Genomic DNA, 21,279 nt, shown 5'->3' on the forward strand with positions numbered 1-21,279 from the left:
GGACTTCTCACCTTTGCCTCTGTGGCTGCTCCTGGCTTCCTGGGCAGATAGCAGCAGTGAGGTCCTGGTGAGCACTGGGCTCCCACCCTCCCCTCCCCTCCCCTCCCCTCCCAGGCTCGCCCCCCGTTCGCCCCCCCCATTCGCCCATCACCTTTTTCTCTTCTCTCTGTCCCTTCCCTATCTGCTCTAGGGGCTCCCAGGGAGATCCCAGGAAAGAGCTTCAGGGACCCCAGCCTGAGAAAGTGGGGTCAGTTAGACTGGGCAGAAGGTGAGGTTTGAAGCAGGCCTGACTCTTGGGGTGATGGTCTGAGTGCCCCGCCTCCCTCAGACCACCCAAAGCTCCAGCCTGAGAGTCCCAGCCACACCCGTCGGGGACGCAAGCCACTCATCTCCAGGAGGCCCAGGAAGCAACCAGGCAGCCCTCAGCCGGGGCCCCCTCTCCTCCCACACCCTGCCTGGTGAGGGCTATCTCAGCTCTGCCTGACCCAGCCTCTAACTGCACTGAAGGCTAGACCCTGCCCACTGGGTCAGAGGAAGCAGTGACCCCTGAGGACCAGGGAGCCCCCAGGAGGCTTTGGCACAGCCCCATGATGGAGGCCAGGAGGCCTGATCCTGACACTCCCTGTCCTGCCCTATGGTTCCTGAGGTTGGCAGACAGTGACTTCCTGGTGGGGACCAGGCCAGGGGGGGACAATCACCTAGTCCTTTCAGCTTCTTGCTTCCTGCTTATGGCTCCAGGGCTTCCCAGCCATCCACAGCCTTGGCGTTGGCTCCAGCTCCTCTCCTCCTGGTCCACAACACCCCTCGACTCCCCTTCCCAGCTCTGCACCATGCCAGTAGTGGGCCAGGCAGGGCTCCAGCCCTGGGTCGCCCTGGTCGCCGGTCAGCTGAAACTGGTCTTGAGAGTGGCCTCTGTGGCTTGGACTCCAGACAGGGATGGGCTTTGAGTTTCAGCAAGACTCCTTGAGGAGCAAGGATAGGCATCTGTCCGGTCGGCTTTTCCATTGCTTAGTGGATCATCTCACTCTTCTGGCCTCAGTTTACTCCCTAGAAAATATGGGTCAGTCATCTCCTTGCAGAGATGTGTCAGACCCCCTGCTTCCCCGATGGCCTAGGGAGTGGGCTCTGGACAGTGGCTGAACCACTCTTACCTCAGTTCACGCCACCACCTGGGAAAGCCGCCTACGCTGGGGGGTCCCAGGGTGAGACGAGATGAATGCACAGAGTCCCGCAAAGCCTGGCTGAGGCCATGCTGGTTCTTACAACCCCTGACATGGTTGGGTGGCAGTCCTGAGAAAGGCAGGGACCCACTGCTCCCCATCACACCCCACCCCTGCCTTACTCCTACCCAACTGCCCAGCAGCTCCGGCTGGCCCAACGTGGAAACAGCTTCCATTCTTTAAGAGCACAGAGACCCCTGGGCACCACCATCTGCACTTTTGTGCCAAACACACACTGTGTGCCCTGCTTCTGCTGGGCAGTGAACCACAGACCCTAAGAGCCCCTCCATGGTACTGACCCCAGGGGGCTCTCCAGCTGGGGTCTGGGGGGAGCTTCTAGAAATCTGTGAAACCCCAGAAGTGGCCAGCAAAATGCCATGGTCCCTGTGCTCTTTCTGGGGGCCCCTCAAGGAATCCAGGCAACCACGGGGGCAAACGCTGGGCACGAGCGAGTTTTCCAAACACCAGCTCCCCACTCTGTGCCAAGCCCGGCAGCACCAGTCCCCCTGCTGTGGGCATTTTCTGCCTCCTAGACAGACCGCAAGCCCCTCAGAACCCGTGGTGGGCAGGGGCCTGATTCACTGCCCCCTCTTCCCCCCGCAGCTGAGCTGGGGATAGAGCTGGGAAGGCAGACATTCCAGGTGCTGTTGGGAACTGCCCTCCAGGCCCCGCAGACTCCCTTCTGCCAGCCCACCCCCAGCCAGGCTCTGGATAACATCTTGGAGACCAACCGCGGCAGCACAGGGCAGCCGAGCACTTCCTCGTCTGTTTATTACTGAACGCAGGCATCTGGGAGCCCGCGGAGCATGAAATTAGGAACAAATGTGCAGGAGGTCTAGACAGGAACTCTGCGGGCTGCTCTCCTCCGATCGAGGACGCCGGGGCCCTTGGGCTTCCAGGTAGTGGGAGCGCCTTTGTAACCAGACAGATGTGTTTGTGGAGAAAAGGTGCTCTGAGTCTCCATAAGCCCTCGACGAGACGCCGGCATGGGGAGGAGTCTGACCGTGAGGCAACGAGCCTGGATTCCAGGTCCAGCTCTGCCCTGGGCCCCCAGGGTTGGCCCTCTCTGCCCTGGCCTCGGTTTCCCCATCTGGAAGTGGAGGGCGCCCGCCTCACCTGGTTAGAGGGGCCGCTTGTGAAGCCATCAGATTGCAGGGCCCGTGCAGCTGCACTGCCGTCGGGACGTCTGTGTGTTTACCAGGCTCCCCGTCCTGGGGCCCGGTTGGTTTGGAAGGCGCGGGGCTGGATGAGCCAGAGGGCACGGCCAGTGCCGAGGATGTAGGCCTTGGCTTCTCCCTGGCTCCTACCACGAGCGCTGGGCATCTCAGGTGAACGAGGCAGACAGAAGCCTTCATTAAGCGTCGCCTGGGCCCTGTACCATGCAAGGCAGTGGCGGGGGCTGGGGCTGGGGCACAAAATAAATAAGCTCTGGAGGGGTCTGTTCCCGTGGGCTTTACGGCAAGTGAGGGGGATGTGGCAAGAGGGACAGAAAACTAGCAGAGTCTGAAATTCAGCACGGGACGTGTGGCCCAGATGGTGGTGAGCAGGGGGTCTCCTGCCAGGGAAAGGCGGGTGTGGGGAGGGGGCTCCCGGGGGAGGCAGGTGGAGGCCGGTGTCTGGCTCTGCTGCCAGGTGTTTCCTGCCCCACCCCCAGCTCCACGCCATTCATTCCTCGGTGCCGGTGCCGGTGCCGCAGGAGACAACTGAAGCTTGTAAACGCAGCTGGCTCTCCCTGCCGGCTACAGAGACGAGATGGGGCCCTCAGAAGGCGACTGTTGCCCGCCCAGGCCCCCTTGCCACAGACTCTGTGGACTGGGGTGGGGGACGCACAGGGGAGCCCCATCTCACAACCTGTCCCTGTAAAAACCCGGGGTGGGAACAGGGAAGCAAAGCCATTTATAAAGCTTTAAAACCATTTATGGTCCCAGGGGGCAGATAAACAATTTGGCGCTATTCTCGCCAAATTGCCTTGGCTGGCAGTGCGGAGGCTTCAGGGAGCTGGAAGAGGGGTGGGGCTCGAGTCACAAGCAGGCGGCAGAGTAGCCTCTGCCAGGCTGTTGCTGGGCCTGACCCGCATGGCTCTGCCTCCGAGGCTTGGCCTGTGCTGTTCCCAGCACCAACAGGCCCTCTCCTTCTTCTCCCAGCCCATCCTTCACAGCCCGGCTCAGAAGCTTCCTCCTCCAGGAAGTTTCCCTCGGTTCCTCCCCCATCCGTTACCACCCTGAGCAGCCAAGTCCTCCCCTGTTCTCTCAGGCACTCAGCTTTCTCAGAGCACAAGTATCCTTGGGAGCCAAAGTGTCTGTAGCCCTTCCCGTTCTCTGCCTACCCTTGGAGGGTGTCATCTGGCTTTATCGCCTTATCACTTGATGCTTGTTTACATTTTCATAATCCTGACTCTGTTGGGTGTCTAAATCATCTGGATTCCTGGCAGGGCCGATTAAAAATCCAAGTCTCCCAGAGTGGGGAGGAATCAGTGTCTAAACCCTGCCACACCCATTTTACAGATAAGAAAACTGAACCCAGGGAGAGGCCTCTGACCCAAGGTCACCCGCAAGAGTAGAGCAGGACAGAGGCCCCGCAGGCTCGTATCACCTGGGCCACAGCTGAGTAGAGTCCTGGGGTCCCCAGGGAGGAGGCTGAAGGTAAGCACTCAGGGAGGGCAGCAGGTGGTCCATATTCTTCCCCCATTAAATGAAGGGGTGGGACCTGGTCCCTCTCAGCTCTGGCGTTTGAAGTTTTGAAGTTCTGTGGTGTGCGTTAAAGTTCAGGAAGGCTTCCTGGGAGAGGAGGGCACGTGCTGGGCTTTGATGGCATGGTAGGTCCGGGGGGGGATGGGCATCCCAGAGGGTGGGGCACAGCTAGAGCAGAGGGGAGGCAGGAGGGTGGAGGCCCAGGGAGGCCGTGTTTTTGGGAGCTGCTCGGAGTGAACTGTGGGCTGATGTCAGGCCGGGCGCTGGTGGAGCTGCCAGCAGAGTGTGTGTCTGTCGGCCATGCCTGGCCCTGGGACCTGGCGCCGTCTCGGGCGTTGCTGCTCCTCGGCGGGCGTGTATCTGCAGAGCGAGGCTGAGAGGCTCCAGCTGGACCAGCCCGGGTGTTGGAGGGTGGCTGCTGACAGCCCTGGGCACCTGGCCTGAGCCGGCACCCTTCCCGTCACGCCGCCAGGCTGCTCTCCGCTGGAGGAGACCTGGGCCCAGAGGAGCTGCAGCCAGGCGGAGCCAGGGACCGGCTGCATCTCAGACCTGAGAGAGAGCTTTGCGGCGAGCGGGGCCAGCTCCCTCAGGGACCCGATGAAGGACTCAGACTCAGGGAGGGACACGGTCCTAACATCAGCACAGCACTGAGCATGGTGCAGCTGCTGTCCCACAGAACCCCTGGGGTTCTCCCATTTTATAGAGGAGGGAACTGAGGCAGAGGAATGGAGGCACTAAAGGCCCATTCTTGCAGCTAACCAGAGGCAAAGCCAGGCTGGCACTTGGGGGTTTAGCCTGGGTGTCCTGTATGGCTCCCCAGTACCTGTCCCTGAGGGAGCACCTCAGCCCAGCCATGGCCACCTACAGTCTCCATCCTCCCTGCAGTCTCAGCCTGACAGCAGTGGGAGCCCCTCCACCCAGGCCCATGCTTCCCTATGGGAAAGCCGTGGCCCCCATTGCTATCAGTAAGCCCTAGCCGTGGGCCCTCAGCCGTGGCCCGTAGTGGAGGGTGGTGCTGAATTTTAATCCCTGCATGACCACAGACAACACTCGGGCACGAGCCTCCACCTCCCTCAACCCCTCCCAAGCTGTGTGAGTGCCCTCATTGATGAAGTGGGGCCATAATTACCTGGGTGCAAATAGCAAAAATGCGCTCCAGGTGACATACACACAGTAGGTGACATACACACAGCAGGAGTCACTCTGCAGGTGTCGGGGAGGGATCGGCACCTGAGTCAGGACCACAACGGCAATCTCTCCCACAGCTGTGGCCTTCCTCGCTCCCTCCGGGGACCAGCACCTTCTGACTCTCCAACATGTGGCTGAAAACCCCACCCGTGGCTACAGCCTGGCCACAGCCTGAGCACTCATGTCTCTACCCAAGGTCAAGCGACCAGCAGGGACCGGCCAGTGTCTCAGGCCTTAATTCCATTTCCCAGGAGAGAGGCCGGCTGGCCCAGCCTGGGGTGCACGTCCATCCCAAACCCAATAAACTGTGGCCGAAAGGACAGCAGCAGAGGGCTCAGAAGTGGCCACCAGCCTCTTGGCTCAGGGCACAAAGGAGAGGGCCATGGCTGGGCCAGCACCCCCAAACCTGGTATCAGCACAGTGTGTGCTTCCCCAAAGGAGCTGTGGCATTCAAGGCATTCACGTGGAGGAGACATGGGGTTCAGCAGTCGGGGTAGGGTGGCAGGGGCCCCAAGGTGGATGGTAGCAGCGGATCCAGCCCTGACCTGACCCAGATCCCTCATCTTACTGGTGCTGGGGCCTGGGCAGGTCATTTCTCTCCAGGCCTCGGTTTGCTCCCTAGTGGGATCATTTGAACATCAAAAAGAATCATGACTGCAGTGGACTGAAACGCATCAAATATATTTTCAAAAATCAGTGAGATTGCACTGGGCAAGTTTCCACGTAGAAAGGCAAGCTGGGGCAGACAACAGGCTGGGACCAATAGGCACGCGGGGCCTGCAAAGGGGGCAGGGTCACTTTTGGTTCACTGAGAGGTGTGGATCTGGGCTGGCCTGTTCTCCGTCCTCTCGGCACACACACAGCCACAAACCTCAGGGCACCAGCTCATTCTGATCCCTGATAAAGGGAGGAACGGAACCTCTGAGCCTTCCCTCTGCAGGCCGCATGCTAGGGTAACCACACAGATGATAAAGGCATGTGCTTTAGAGCTTTTTCAAGAAGAACTGGAGCTCATAAACGTGGAAAGAAGGATAACATTTGGAAAGTCACTACTTTGTAACTCCTAGTGAAGTAACAGATCCAGGTCATGCACAGGATGCTGCAGCAATGGGCTGGGAGACCCCCCGGAATCTGGCAATGGAAGAACTGGCCGAGAGCAGCTGCAGTCATTAGCTGATTGTGACGTCAAGACGAGGGGGACAGCAGACATCAGGCCCCTGGGAGTGATGCAACAGGAAGCCAGTTTAGAGGAGAAACACTGATAAAGGAGCATGTTCAATGCCATGCGAGGAATCCCGGCCAGCTCCAGTGCCTGGAAAATTCCGTCAGATAAACAACCCAGTTTCTCCAATAAACAACATGGGGGTGCGGGGCGTGAATGGGTTTTGAGCTATTCTAGAGCAAAAGGAGCCAAAAGCAAGTACATCCTGATTTGAACTAACCAACCGTAAAAAAGGCATTTCAGAGACGACAGGAGAAAGCTAAACGTAGGCTGGGTAATTTTTTAAAAATCCTCCTCAGTCAGATGCTGCACTGGAGTATTTATGGGTAAAGTGATATGCTCTGTGATTTCCTTTAAAATACTCCAATCTCTTCCTCCACCCCATACCCCAGCAAGAAAAAAAAAAAAAAAAATGAGGCTTGGGAAATTGAGGAAGGGAAGTGGCGCCAGCTCCCACTGCTCTGTGAGAGGTGATTGTGAAGAATTTAGGAATTTTGTAAGCCGCTTGTCAAACCTTGCTTGAACGGAAACTGGCCATGGTAAGAAAATCTACACCACAAAAATCAGCAAATGCTCCCAGCCGGGTTCTTTGAGAGCTGGTTTATCAGCACACCCCAGGACAGGGATGAGCTGAATGCAGCAGCCACTGACAGCATCACTCCAGCCTCCCTGCGTTGTGTTTGATGGACATTTTCCACAAGAAGGAGTTTGCAAAGGGCATGTCCCTAGGCCTGGAAATCCCACTTCTAAGAATGTATCCTGAAAGCCACTGAAGCAGGTTCAGGTGGTTCCCATTACTTAGCTACAAAGACGCTTATTAAAACATTGCTAAAAATATTTCTTTAATGTAAGAAGCCCAAACGTCAGGCAGGAATTGGTTTTCAGTTTTGCAAGATGAAAAATTCTGGAGATTAGTTGCCCAACAGTGTGAAATATAATTCATGCTACTAAGCCGCACACGTACAAATGGTGAAGATGGTACATTTTATGTGTGCTTTACCACAATTAAGCATTTTAAAGAAAAGGAGTCAGTTACATGAAACAATGGAATCGGGTTAGAGACTATGTTGCAGAAGAAAATTTAAGGATATGGCAGAATAATGGTGACTGTGTGAGATGAAAATGCAGGGAAGCAGGTTACAAAACCATATGTTCGGCCTGACTGCATTTGGGTAAATTTAAAAACGTGCAAGCTTGTAGAGCCAGGCTGGAAGGGCGCCATTCATTGACAGCATGCTACACTAAGCATGGAGAGACACGCTTGTAAAAGTGTCACAAAACCCTGTGCTATTAGCATCCACCTTCTACGGATGTGGAAGCTGAGGCTGGGAGAGGGGCAGGGACAGAGGCCAGCTGAGGCAGAGCAGGACCTGGGCTCCTGCTGCACCCCGTCCCAGGCAGAGCCCCTGCCTCTCACAGGCACATCCTGGGGTGCTTTTTTCCCCTCAGCTTGTCTTCTCAGTTCTCTAGAATAGCACGAGTGACTTTTGTGGTGAGGAAGCGTGATGCTCTAAAGCTGGCGGCGTGTGTTGCAGGCTGTTGATGGAGAAGGGGGCGGATGACAGCCGGGACCGTGGTCATCACCGGGGGCATCTTGGCGACTGTGATTTTGCTCTGCATCATCGCTGTTCTGTGCTACTGCCGGCTCCAGGTATTCCCAGGCGGTGGGGAAGGGGACAGGGCAGGGAGGCCCAGAGGGTGCCCCTACCTCGGGAGGGAGCCCCGCCTGAAGGTCACAAGGGTCACGGCCCGGGAAGTGGGGAAGAGCCCTGTGGCAGAGAAGACACACAGCAGAAGGCAGCAGGACCCTACCATGGGGCTCAGTAAGATGCGCCTGACTCCCCTCACCCAGAGCTTATAAAGAGGCTCAGAGACGGGAAGGGACTTAGCCAAGGGCACCAGCTGCCCAAAAGGAGTGTCACAGTGAGCAATCCTTCCCACCTGCACTCCAGGGCCATCCAGAGTCCCCATGTCTCCCTGAGAGATGAGGGGGAGCCATCGGGGCAGGGCGAGGCAACACAGCTGCCAGTGCCTGTGACCCCCGGCTCTGCCGATGTGGGGCTGCGAACCCCTCCACGCCTCAGTCTCCCCACCTGCAAAATGGAGATAACAGTCACACCTGCACGTTGCTGGGCGGAAGAGATGAGTGGATCGTTGTGAAGTGCTCAGCACTGCGCCTGGCCTGAGTGAGACCCATAGCACTGGTTAAACAGCTGAGGTGTCAGGCCTGGGCTTGGGCCACCCCACTCCCACCGTGCCTATCTCCCCTCCCCAGTCAGGGGTAGCCTTTCCCGCATGTCGGTCCTGGGGTGGGAGCGGGCAGCCGCATGGTCACCGTCCCTCTGCCCGCAGTACTACTGCTGCAAGAAGGACGAGTCGGAGGAGGACGAGGAGGAACCAGACTTCGCCGTTCACTCGCACCTGCCCCCGCTGCACTCCAACCGCAACCTGGTGCTGACCAACGGGCCGGCGCTCTACCCCACCGCCTCCACCTCCTTCAGCCAGAAGTCCCCGCAGGCCCGCGCCCTCTGCCGCAGCTGCTCCCACTGCGAGCCCCCCACCTTCTTCCTGCAGGAGCCGCCGGAGGAGGAAGAGGACGTGCTGAACGGCGGGGAGCGCGTGCTCTACAGGAGCGTGAGCCAGGAGGACGTGGAGCTGCCCCCGGGGGGCTTCGGGGGCCTGCAGGCGCTCAACCCCAACCGCCTCTCAGCCATGCGGGAGGCCTTCGCCAGGAGCCGCAGCATCAGCACCGACGTGTGACCTGGGCCCGCCCCCGGGATCCTGGCCTTGAAGGTCCTGAGACAATGGGGGGATTCCTGTGGCACACCCACCTGGCCCCAGGCCCCCAGTGGGGCTTGGCTGAGCCCTCCTGGAATCCCTGTCCTCAGGGGAGGCCCAGGCTTGGGGAGCCCCCAGGCTCGTGGCAGGGATAAGGCTCATTGAACACAAATGTGTCCTGGGGGGAGGCACAGCTGGGGCCTGGGGCTAGAAGGACCAGGTGACCATACGGCCGGCTGGGCATGCACCAGGGCTCTCAGGCATAGAGGCCGCCGTTACTCCTGATGATTCTGTCTCAGACCCAACAACCTGGCCTTCCCAGGAGGTCTCCATGTGTCACCCCCTCCCTGGGTCTCACCCTTCTCACCTGCTCAAGGAAGGGATGACCTCAGTGAGGCCCAGGGCCCTGCAGCAAGGCCCTCCCTGGCAATTGCAGACCAAGGATTCTGCTCCTCCACCTTGAACTCCGGCCTCTTTCTCTCCATTTTTCCCTCTCTCTCCCCTACCCATCTCTCCCTCTCTCTCTCTCACACACACACTCTTCCGGGTTCAAGTGCCAAGCGTCTGCCTAGGCTGAGACACGTGCTGAGCTCCCTGAAGATGAACCGGCTGCCCCCTAGAAGGGAGACTTTCAGGGGCATCAGGGCCCTTGGGATGCTCCGCCCTGACCAGCTTTTTGGTGGCAGAGGGAGGCACGGGGAGAGGGAGAGGCCATGCCGCAGTCCCCCTGCCGTGGGAGAGGCAAGGTTGAAATGTATAGACCCAGTGCTCAGCCAGAAACAGGGCCAGCAAGCGGCAGTGCACGGAGGCAGCCCGGGGCTCGTCAGGGTGGGCAGAGCCATGGCCCAGGGCTTGAAAACCCCCAAGTTCCCCGTGAGACTTGGCTGGCCCTTCCCACCCCTGGGCCTCAGTCTCCCCATCTTGTGTGATGAGGAGAGACCCTGAGGACAGAGGTCTTCAGGCTGTGGGTCTCAACAGGAACTGAGATCCCCAAGGGAGACAGAGCTGCAGGTCACCTCCCCTACCTGCTTCTCAGCAGGACCTAGGAGGCCTGGTCCAGCTCCTGGTGGACCCCAAGCAGCCAGAGCCTACTGCTGCCATCTGAAGACCTCATCTGAGCCCACTCTCCACCAAGCGCCCACCCAGGCCGAGGTCTCCTGGGAATTCTCACCCGCTCTCCTGCTGCTAAGGAAATGACATCAATGGCTACCCCAGAGAAATGCCCCAGATCCCAGGACACCAGCCATCAGGAAGGCAGCTCTTCCTCACCCAGAAAGAGGCAATTATTTCCTCTCAGCAGCCTGGCCCCAGGAGCCCCCTTCCCTCTCTGGGGCTCTGCCTCTCCTTTTGTGCCCTGCTATGGAGCCCCAGGGCCGGGGCAGCCCCTCTCTGCCCAGGGAAGGCACCGTCCTCAAAGACAAGGCTTGGCCGGGCAGTGGCCTTCCCTGAGCGGAGGGTGGCTTGAGCAGGACACTTCTTGCCCTTACTCAAAAACGAAATCGCCAGTTTCCAGAGGCGTCGGGGGAACGGCTGACGAAGACACAATCGTTATGTTCTCAATTGTTTTCCTCCTCTTACTTTCTCTCCTGCCTGGTTTGGACAGGCCAGTGGCATTCTCCCTTGAGGTCCCTCGCAGCCTCGGCCCCCCGGGCCCGCCCACACCTCTGGCTTCCTCTGTGCATCCTGTGAAGTCTGTTTCTGATGCATTGGCGTGGGGGGTGGGCTGGGTGGGGTGGGGATGAGGGCCCGGCCCTCATGATTCCATTTCCCAATTCCTTTCTGGTCTCCATCCTGTCTGTAGATATGTAGATCTCTTTGAAACGAAGTAAGCACCCATCCCTCCCAGCTCACTCGGCTCCACCGTGGGGACCTGCTGGGGGAGCCGCTGGCTCCCTGAGGAAAGTGAAAGCCAATAAAACATCTCCCACACTCTCGTGCAGCGTCTTCCATCCTCCCGGGTGTCCAGGCCGTCCACACCCACGCTCTTCAACCTTCTGGGAGGGGCTTCCTCCCACCCCGCAGGAGGCAGAGTCAGCTTCTCCTTCCGGATGCAGCCAGTCAGGCCAGGGCTCTGCCCGGCGGGGCCGAGAGCTCCTCTCTGGCTTGGGGGCACAGCAGTGGGCCACGTTTGATTTTGAGTTTCCCGGTGGCTATCCATCTTCCAGCATTGAGAACTACCAGAGTGGACTCTGAACCCCTGGACAGAGGGTTGTGGCGGGGGGGAAAACAGGCTGGGTCCCCTGGGACAAGTGACAGAGCATCTCTGGGCCTCAGTTTTAGCCTCCACACAATGGGGTAATCGCGATGCCTATATCGTGGGGACCTTTGGAAGATAAATCCAGGCAGCACCAAGGAGGTGCTGGGCACAGAACCTGGCATACAGTAAGTGTATAATAAATGTTGGCAGAAAGGAGAAGCCGGGAGGAAACAGTAAGACAGGAAGAAGATGTGGGTTGGGGGGACACAGGAGGAGAGAACAGCGAGGTGAGGGCGGGCACAGGGTGAGGTGGGCAGAGAGGCCTCAGACCCCGGGGTCTCAGGACTCGGCTCTGTCTGGCCCAAGCTGGTGACCTTGAGCAAGTCCATCCCAGGGGCCTCTTAATTCCTGGACTTTAGGGATTGAAAGGACCATCCTGATTGCAGCCCCTCAGTGCACACGTGTGCAGGCACACTCAGAGGCGAGAACACACTGGGGGGGGGGTGCTGCCTTAGTTTCCCCAGAGCCCCAAGTCCTTCAGAAGCCCCCCTAAAGCTGTGATGGACCCCGCTCCGGCTCCCAGTCTGAGAACAAGCTGGCCTCACATCGAGGAAGCAGCCCGGCAGCCACTCACCTCCCGACTGCCTGCGTGCTCAGAGACACCTCCTGGGGTCCCCTCCGGGCGGTACAGCCCCGTCCTTCCTCCCATGCAGCGTCCTCCAGCTGTGTCACTTTTCCTCTCCTGAGTGCTCTTTGCTGCCCTCTTGTCTGGGAAAAGCCACTCCTGCTGCTGGGTCAACCAAGCAGCCCCTCCCCAGAAGCCCCTGCGTTCCTGCACCCACAAGTCCGGGTCAGGAAGCCCTCCATGAGCTCCAGAAGCGGCAGTGACGGTGCTGTTTCTTGAGGCTCAAGGTGGGCCCAGCCCCGCGCCCCCAACACCTGCCTCATCTCCTCTGTTCTTGCCCACGCACTTGGAGGTGGGTGCCCTACACCTTAGCCAAGGTCCCTGACCCCTGACCCCACAGGTCCTGTACCAGTTGCTGACGGGCTCGAGATGTCAACTCCACTCCTACTCCAGCGCCTGAGTCCCAGTGTCCCCAGATGCCCTCCCTGCACACTCCCCACGCCTCTGGTTGCCTTTTATCTGCATCTGTCTTTCTCCTCAGAGCAGGTGCTGTGGCCCCCCGCGGCCCACCCCTGCACCTGAGGCCTCAGTGAGCTGGAGGGACCCCACACAGCCAGGCCTGGGCCCTCCAATCCCCAGGCCACCCACTTCTCCAGCCAGAGGCAACTGAGATCCCATGATGCCGCCATAAATAGGACCACTTTATTAACGTAGATGAGCACTGACGCTGACTGCAGGGGCGGGGGCCGAGGTCCATCCCCAAACGTCCCGTGGGCAAGCGCCTCTGCCCGGGGTAGAAAGTGCGGCGGGAAGAGAGCTCCATGGGAGGGGCTCCATAAGAGGGAGCACGCCTGGGCCTCCTTGGCTGCCTGAGCCCCTCTCACCCCATGGCCTCCGAGGGAGGAAGGCCCCCCACCACGTTGGGCTCGCCTGCAAGTTTCCTTCAGAAGGCCCTGCCACCCAGAGAGGGTGTGGGCTACGGGCCCGGAGCAAGACACCTCCACCGCTGGCTGTGGGCCCTGGGCCCCTCGGCTGGGGGCTGCTGGGGGCTGGGAAGCGGGAGCCACAAACACAGGATCCACGCAGGAACACGGACAGGTTCCCACGGCAGGGGTGGCTCTGTCTGGGGGAGGCCACTGGGTGCCGGAGGCTCTGCCCCAGGAGCACTAAGGTCCATGGGCCGTGGGAAGTCCCCTCTCGACAGCCGAGGCTCAGTGCCACGTCTCTTAGGCCAGCGTGCCCTGCAGGAGGGGGGTCTGTGGAGGCCCCAGAAGCTGCAGCAGCCCCAGGAGGGGCGCTTGGTCTTCATCTGGAAGGGGCTGCAGCTGCCGGGCCTAGGAGTGGGGGGGCCTGCAGGAGCGGCAGCACGCCTTGCTGTAGTACCAGTGCCCGCAGAGGTTCACTTTGATGGCCAGGGCACAGTTGGTGCCTGGCTGGTCCTGGCAGCTGTCATCTGGAGAAGGAACACAGAGCGAAGCAGGGCAGTTTCAGGAGGTGGCCGAGGGGTGAAAACCCCAAGGACCCCCACGTGCCGTTTTCCAGGGGCAGTGGGCCTCCCACCCCATGGTGGGTCTCCATCTCTAGCTCTCTGCCCCCTCCTTCCTGGCCCATCTCTGTCCCCAAGATGTCGCTGTCCCAGATCATGCCAGGTGATTTGATCTGTGTCCCAAGAGGAGTGATGCCTAAAGGAGCTACAGATGTCACACCCAGAGGCCTAAGCATCCCCAAGGGTTCCACAGGGGCCCCCCGTCCACCACTCAATGTATCCAAAGCATAACTCATCACGTGCCCTGCACCTGGCACCCTGTCCCTCCTCCAGGTGCCCAGGCCCTGCTTCAGCTGCTCCCCTCCCTGCCCCCTGTGTGCCAGCCCCTGGCCGCTCCAGCTGAGTCATCCTGGATTCAGGTCTTGGCCCCACAGTGGCTCTGCCATCTGAAGCTGACCCTTTTCCCAAAGTACAGGTCTCAGCATGGCTCCCTGGGGCCATAGAGCCCCAGTCAGGCCTCCCCCATTCCCCTTCCCTCTCTCCCCTCCCAGTGGGGCTCAGCCATGCCAGGAGGGAGCCCCCACTCCCTGCACAGCTTGGTCTCTCAAGCTGGTTCCCAGGCTCGCCATCAAGGTGAGCAATGTCTGCTCACCCCTCAGGCCCTGACTCTGTCCTCGCCTCCCCTGGGAATTCCCAGAGCCACCCTCGGCCTCCCCGCGCCTCACCTGGGGGCTCCGTGGGGCAGGGCTGCAGATCACAGGCCTGTCTGCCAACGGGCTTCACCAACGGATCGCAACCACGGACGATGTCGGTCCCCTGGTAGCACTTGACGTCTCGCATCCTCACGCCCACCCCGCAGGTCTTGGTGCACTGGTGTGGGAGAGACAGAAGGCATGGGGAAAGCCTCCTGATGGGGCAGGGGCCTGGGCAGGGGGCGGGGAACCTGCACACTCCCCCTTCCCCACCCCACCCTTCCCAGGCGGCAGCTGTGAGTCCCAACTGACATAGGACCCGTGGAAGCCCATTTGAAACTAGACCTGCAGCTCCAAGGCTGAGTTGAGATGCCAACAAAAGGGCACTGGCTGGCATTCGGGAGGCTCTGATTGTCTCCCACGCAGAGCTGCCTCAGTCTCCCCAGATCCACAGTGAGGGGTGGTCCCTCCTCTCTCATTTCCCAGGGGGTCCAGGCACTGGCTGGCAGTCAGGAGGATCTGATTCTCCCCCCACGCAGGGCTGCCTCAGTCTCCCCAGATGCACAGTGAGGGGTGGTCCCTCCTCTCCCATCTCCCTGAGGGTCCTCTGGCCCCAGCTTTCCTGGGTCTGTGGTGCAGACTGTTTGTTGTGGGCCGACCAAATGCATCTCGCGAAGTCACCACCCCCTCCAGTGGCTCCCCGTCCAGATGTTCCCCTTGGAAAACCCCGCTGAGCTCCCCAGAACACCAGAGACATCTGCTGGCCCCAGTCACCCTGCTGTCCTCCTGCCAAGATCCCACAGGCGGTGGCTCCCTCACACTCCCCCCAATGTGGGTGACCCCACATCACCCAGGCACGTCTGGGACCTGAGCCCTCTGTCCTCTGAGATGGGTGGGGTGGGAGGCCCTGGCCCTGGGACCCACTCTCCACTTCTGTTTGCAAAGGAGCAAGGAAGACCGATTAAGACTTGGCAGAAAGACTGCTGCCTGCCTGCCTGCTCCGAGCCAGGGGGTGGGGGCTGGCACTGTCTGCAGGCGAGGAGAGGCTGGCTTGGCGCTGACGGCGTGAGGACAATCAGCCTTTGGCAGGGCCCTGAGGAGCCTCTGGACGTGCCTCTGGAGAGCAGCACATTCCCGGCCAGCCCTGGTGCCAGCTCCTCTGCCCCTGGGGAGTGGATGGGACTGGGCAGCTGGGGGAACAAACACTGACTGAGCCGCCGCTATACACCGGCATCGGGGGGCAGCCACCAGGAAGAAGGAGTCCACGCGCCCACCAGCCGTCTGTGCCAGCTGCACCTCGTCTGGCCCTGCCACCTTCTCATCAGGGCTAGGGGGATGCTCCTCCCCAGCACCCCAGGCTGTCCTTCTGGGGTCCCCCCTTCATAGCTTCATGGCTCCCCCTGTGCCATGGCTCATCACCCAGCAAGGTACCTGCACCTAGTGGGTCCCTGTTTCCTGGCCCCACAGTGGCCCCCCCATCTGAAGCTAGTGCTCTTCCCAAACTACAGACCTGGGCTGGCTCCCTGGGGCCCTGGAACCCCAGTCAGCCTCCCTGCCCCTTCCCACTCTCCCTCCCACCGGGCTTAGCCTTTCCAGAAGGAGGCTTCAGGGCCTGGCACACTGTGGTCTCTCCAGCTGACTCCCGGCAAAAGCCAGCTCACCCTTCAGGCCCTGGCTCTGCCCAGGCCTCCCCTGGGAAGCCCCAGGCCCACCCTCAGCCTTTCCCCTCCTCACTCGGGGGTCCTTTGGTGGGCAACAGGGAATGAGTGAGTGTGTGTTCTCCCTCCTGAACAAGCATGTGTGCTACAGGGCAGGCAGAGGCCCTGGGGCGGGGTGGGGGGTGGGGGGCGGTGGGGCAGGGTGGAGGCCAGACACCACCAAGCGTGCACGAAGAGCCTGGGACCTGGCAAGGGCCCGGGGCCTGGACCCCAATCTCTGAGCAGGGCCGCACTGGGGTCCCCAGCTCGCTCCTCACAGACTCTTGGACTCTCTGCCTTGAACTCATAAGGTTTAGGATCTTGCACCCACCCGCCACAGCGACCAAGACTTGGAGCCCTCGGGCGCCAGGGCCTGATACACAGCTGGGCACTTCACCATGAACGTTCCAGGCTCTGAGTTCCGTCTGACACCCCCATTTTGTCGCCTGGGTATTCAGAGTTGGCCCATCAGGAAACTGAGGGCAGAGGTAGCTGGAGACCCCAGGTAAACAGCCTGGCTATGGAAGCACCTGCCCAGTGATTCCCAGATACCCTCTGGACACCCCCAGGTCCCCCTCTCAGAAGCTCATGGCATTGCCAGGTGTGAGGCGGCTGGGTCTGGGGCCAGGGCTGGCGCTGCTGTGAAAGGGCCACGGATGGCTGATGTGTCACAGCTGATGTGAGTTACTCAAGCTGGAGTCTAGACAGGGCTGCCTCCGTGGGGCCCAGAAGGCAGAGGGGCACCCACTGGCACAGGGCGAGGCTCTGGAGTCACCCAGAGGCCCCACAGGAAGTGCAGCAGAAGGGGAAAACAGCAGGAGAGGTGAAAGCAACCTGTTTGCTCTGCAAGACAACTGGGGGAGAGGAGGCGCCCAGTTTGCCACCCCCTCTGTGAAACCAGGGCTGCCCACCCACCTCGGGGCTCCCTGCCCAGGGCCCCTCGGGATGAGCTGGTTCGGGCCCCCCTTCCCTTGCAGATGCCACACCCCACCTGGGTTTCACTCTAGGGCCATGGACAGGCCTGGCCTCCAATGTCTGCTACAGCCCCCAGTAACTGTGGGACCCCGAGTGGGCCAGAGAGCTCCCTGAACCTCTGAGGAATGGGGAAAAGAACCTCTCCTCATGGCACTATTGGGAGAGAGGAGACCCTTCAGGCAAAGAACTGGGTCAGGGTTGCCACACGTGCCTCAAGGCCTCAGGATGGGAGGGCTCTCCTCCCCTCTACAAAGAGAACCGAGATCTCAGCATAGTCCTGCCTCACATCCTGACGCTGGGGCATTCTGGGGTCCCAAGAGTCAAAGAATCTCGGAGGGGCCAGACCCGTGCAGGAGACTTACTGCCCTTCCCTCTGGCCCCGCCGGTGTCCTGACATGGGGGTGCATGTCTATTACTGTCTCCCTAAATCCCAAGTGGCTGCCTTGGCTGTGGCTCCCAGAGGGCCAAGCCTGTGTCTGCCTCAGCCCAATCTGCTCCCCCCGCCCACCTGGGGTCTGTCTGTCCCGCAGTGTCAGGCACATGGGCTGCCAAACATGCAACTTAGAGGCCACAATTCGAGGCCGGAGTTCCCGGGCCCAAAAAGGCCCAGGACGAGTGCCGTAGGGATCCCGGGGACAAGATCAGAGAAGGCTTCCTGGAGGTGCTGGCTCTCGCACCAGCTGACGTGGCGGAGTTGAGAAGCTTTCCCGGGAAGGAAAGCCCTCACAGAGGCTGTCGGGGAGGGAGGAGCAGGAAGCACCTAAGGAGGCTTGAGGCAGGAGGGGCAGGATCGACATTCAGGTCTGGCCTCAGGCAACCTCAGAGGGGCCGGCTGGGAGCTCACCTCTGACCAGGGGCTGGTGTACCACTTGAAGCAGGGCCTCTCGAAACACGTGCTCTCCTCGGGAGGCTTCTTGGCGAGCCCGCACTCGGGGCCACTGCGCGTCTGCGGCTTCCCGTTGGCCAGCTCCATGCAGAGCACCAGCCGCTTCTTGACCCCGCGCCCGCAGGTGGTGTTGCACTGAGGCCGGGGCAGAGGGAGCGGGTCAGCGCCAGGGCCCAGCAGGACCCTACACACAGGGCCCACGGCGACTCTGGTGACAACGGGCTGGTCAATAGCAATTGGGTGAGAATGCTCCAATGCATAACAAACTGGCTGGAAACTCTTTGTTCGATAACCATTTGGCCCCAGATGGATTTGATCAAAAGCAATTTAGCACATAACCATCTGTTTTGAAACAAATTGGCTAATGACAATTTGGCCAGTGATGATTTGGCCAAAATCAATTTAGCAGAAAACAATTTGGCTCGAGATTATCCAGTTTAGTGACCTGCCGGGAGCTGCTGGTTGAAAGCAATTTGTGGAGAGCAACTCGTCTGAAATGGCAAGTTGGTGACGATGACAGGTGGGTGCGGAAGACACACTGGTCACGATCAGAGGTCGCACAGGCCCCTGGGCCAGGAGCAGGCAGCCAAAACAACCCCTGTCCCTAGCTTTCTGCGTCCTAGGGACTTGGGGGCCCAGGCTGGGGGCAATGCCAATTCTGCACATACCTCTGAGCCACGCAAAATTGAGATCTGGGGACTTGTAAGGTGTTTTCCTACCTTTTAAGCCTTTTGTATTCTAAATTAATTTTTAGGGAATTGTCCCTTCATAATTTGCAATGAATTCCTCTTTTTCACCCATCTGTGGTCCCAGCCATCTGGCTCTCCTCTCTGGCCAAATGCTCTCCAGATACCAGGAGGCCCTTCCGCGGGCTCTGGGGCACTCACCCGCTCCCAGTCCTGGGCCAGCCAGTGGGCGGGACAGTTTTTGTCCCCACAGGGGTGGATGGCCAGAGGCTTGGTCTCCATCTGGCACTGGGACTCAGGTACCACCCGTCCGTCGCTGGTCTTGCAGTACACGTGCCTGATGGTGCGGCCTTGCCCGCAGCTTCCACTGCACTGCAGGGGAGAGGACAGGCAGGGGACATCCAGTGAGAGGCAGCCACACCAGGAGGGGCCCTGGATGTCAGTCCCAAGGGAGAGGAGTGGCTCCCAGGCAGTGTCGAAGCGGTTGCCATGGTAACCACTTTTTAAATAACATTTGCTATTCTAATTACAGAAATAATGCATGCTTGATGAAAAGCACACAGAGAAAAGCACACTTAAAAAGATCATCTGTGCACCCACCACCCAGAGGCGACCCCAGCTAGCATCTGAGCATCTCTCTCGATGAGAGAGACAGAGACAGGGAAAGAGACAAAGACAGACAGAGAGAGACAGAGATGGGGAGACAGACAGAGAGACTCGGAGACAAACAGAGACGGGGAGACAGAGACAGACCAACAGAGGAACAGAGACACAGACACAGACAGGGAGACAAAGGCAGAGAGAGATACAGAGAGATAAACAGGTGATAGAGGGAAGGTGATGCTGGCCACGTGTTTGGAGAGAAGTTTTGATTCCTATAATAACATGGGAGAAGGCTGGTTGGACATTCTTGACCTCACACCCTTGCCTCAGAAAAAAATGGAAACTGAGGCACATCAAGGCAAAGCTCTGGGTCCCCTCACCAGCCGCACGCCCAGCCACCCCTCAGTGCAGGCCTCACCGGTCCCCAGTCGGAGACGGTCCACTGCCGGTCACAGGGCGGGCCCGTGCAGTTCTTCTCCCCTACAGGCCTGGTGTTGGGGTCACACAGCTTCTCATCCTCCGAGCAGCGGATGTCCCTGGTCACCACACTGCGCTCCCCACACTTGGCAGTGCACTGTGGCGGCAGGGGGAGGGGGCGGGGGGTGTGTGTGACACAGGTGTAGCCACCTCCATCTCCCAAGCCCAGCTCCCCAGCTCTTCCCGACTCCCGGCTCGCTCCCGCAGGCACTCACCTCGGACCACTCCGACATCTCCCACTGGGGCCCGCAGGCGGGGTTCCGGCAGGTCTTGCGTTCCTCGGGCCGCACGGCCTCGGCTGCCTCGCACAGGTCGCTGTACACCGAGCTGTCGAAGCCGGGCGAGAGCATCTTCCAGCAGCGCACGACGCGGAACTGGTAGCCCTCTCCGCAGGTGCGCGAACACTCGCTCCAGCTGCTCGTCTCCCACCTGCCCCAGGAGCGGATGGCCTTCAATGATCCCCCCCGTGGCAGCCGGGACCCCATGCAACCCACACCCCCAGAGACAACGCGGCTCCTCCCTTCCTCCCCTATGTGGTCCAAAACCGCACACAACAAGCTAAGCCAGACAGGAGGGTGTCGAGGCTCAAGGGTGCAGGCTGGGCCATGACGGCCCCGGAGGTCTTCAGGGAGCACCTTAGCAAGGTGATTGGCGGGTGCCCTGAGCGTGGGCTCGGCCTTCCTGCTCCTTCGTGCCCTGCTGTGTCACACAGGTGGCTGTGCACCCACAGGATTCTGGCAAGGGTGGAAGTGAGCAGAAGGCACATTTCTGGATCTGTGTCCAGAAAGGGGGCATGGCCAGCGTGCTGGGGAAAGACCTCTCCTTCCCCTCAGCTTGAGCTGGGAGGGGTTATGAACGAGAGCCGGAAGTCTTCCAGGCAGATAGACTTGGAATAAGAGGTCCAAAGCTGATGGGCTCTGAGGGGAAGGACAGGGCCTGCTGGACCCCACCCCCGGGCCAGCCTTAGCAGCATTCTGGGGACCTTGGGCATTCTGCCCTTCCCAGAAAGGAGCAAACGTGCAGGAAGTGGGAGGCCCCAGATGGAGGAGTCCAGAAAAGAAGAGGCAGTGTGGCCGTGTGCGGGGAGCAGGAGGGCTCAGCCTCCGAGGAGTGTGTGATCCTTGTCGGGGGAGGCCGGCACCCTCAGGCTCATCTGGGGACCCCACTTGTCACTAGGTGTAGGATGCACTCAGCTCAATCTGACTGCATCCACAAGGCAGGAGACGAGGCCCAAAGGTCAAGAAAATAGGCCTCCACCCACATCCAAGGGACAGCCAATAGGCATGGAATCTTGGGAATAATCCCTTGAGTTTATAAAAATCCTAGATGTGCCAAGTGGGCCTGGTGGGGCAAAGATACCGCTGTAATATAATGTTGAGAATGGTTTCTAAATCTGCGGTGGCAAGCATTAATTGAGCACCTACTGTCTACGAGGCCCAGTGACAGATTAAATTGCAACTCCTGGGAAGACCCAGAAGGTCTCTGAGGGGTGAGGTCTGTATGCCCCTCCTCGAAGAGCCCCCACGGCCCTGCACACGAAGAACCTCTACGGGGCAGGGGGTAAGTCTGACTGCTCCTTTGGGCAGAGCCCCTCACGCCCCCTGCCGACCCCCTGCCCAGGGCCCCTGGTGGCAGGTACCTGGGCTGGCACTCCCTCCCAGCGCAGAACTCGTGGACAGGCTCGGGACGGGTCAGGGCGTCACAGTAGCTGTCATCCACCTCGACGCCATCATAGCGGACACACATGGCGTACGCAGACATGACCCCTGGGTTGGGGACAGGGGTGGGTCTGTGAGCCATGCCGGCACCTTGGAGCCCAGCAGACAGGCCTCAGGACTTGGGGCAAGTCACCTGACC

The 21,279-nt window shown here is 60.0% G+C and overlaps 2 protein-coding genes across 27 annotated transcripts in view; one reads left to right on the forward strand and one right to left on the reverse strand.

Moving 5' to 3' along the window:
- Positions 1-11,027, forward strand: part of FAM163B (family with sequence similarity 163 member B) — a 34,502-nt gene extending 23,475 nt beyond the window's left edge. For 2 of the 3 annotated variants that reach the window (XM_001154647.8, XM_016962019.4), the window contains exons 2-3: positions 7,856-7,971; positions 8,673-11,027. In XM_001154647.8, the coding sequence (XP_001154647.3) occupies positions 7,879-7,971; positions 8,673-9,080 (501 nt within the window). In that variant the 5' untranslated portion in view covers positions 7,856-7,878 and the 3' untranslated portion in view covers positions 9,081-11,027. Of the gene's footprint in view, positions 1-3,724; positions 3,863-7,855; positions 7,972-8,672 lie in introns of those variants that run through there. The other variant, XM_063787456.1, reaches the window with a different exon arrangement.
- Positions 11,028-12,600: 1,573 nt separating this feature from the next.
- The window catches only part of ADAMTSL2 (ADAMTS like 2), a 40,902-nt gene continuing 32,223 nt past the window's right edge, over positions 12,601-21,279 (reverse strand). For all 24 annotated transcript variants that reach the window (XM_016962014.4, XM_063787450.1, XM_016962005.4 and 21 more), the window contains 7 exons: positions 21,062-21,188; positions 19,638-19,851; positions 19,364-19,519; positions 18,544-18,714; positions 17,615-17,791; positions 14,132-14,276; positions 12,601-13,373 (listed from right to left, as the gene is read on the reverse strand). In XM_016962014.4, coding sequence (XP_016817503.2) covers positions 13,255-13,373; positions 14,132-14,276; positions 17,615-17,791; positions 18,544-18,714; positions 19,364-19,519; positions 19,638-19,851; positions 21,062-21,188 — 1,109 coding nt within the window. In that variant the 3' untranslated portion in view covers positions 12,601-13,254. The remainder of the gene's footprint in view (positions 13,374-14,131; positions 14,277-17,614; positions 17,792-18,543; positions 18,715-19,363; positions 19,520-19,637; positions 19,852-21,061; positions 21,189-21,279) is intronic.

Source organism: Pan troglodytes, chromosome 11, assembly GCF_028858775.2.
Source record: "Pan troglodytes isolate AG18354 chromosome 11, NHGRI_mPanTro3-v2.0_pri, whole genome shotgun sequence".
Taxonomy (NCBI): Eukaryota; Metazoa; Chordata; class Mammalia; order Primates; family Hominidae; genus Pan; species Pan troglodytes.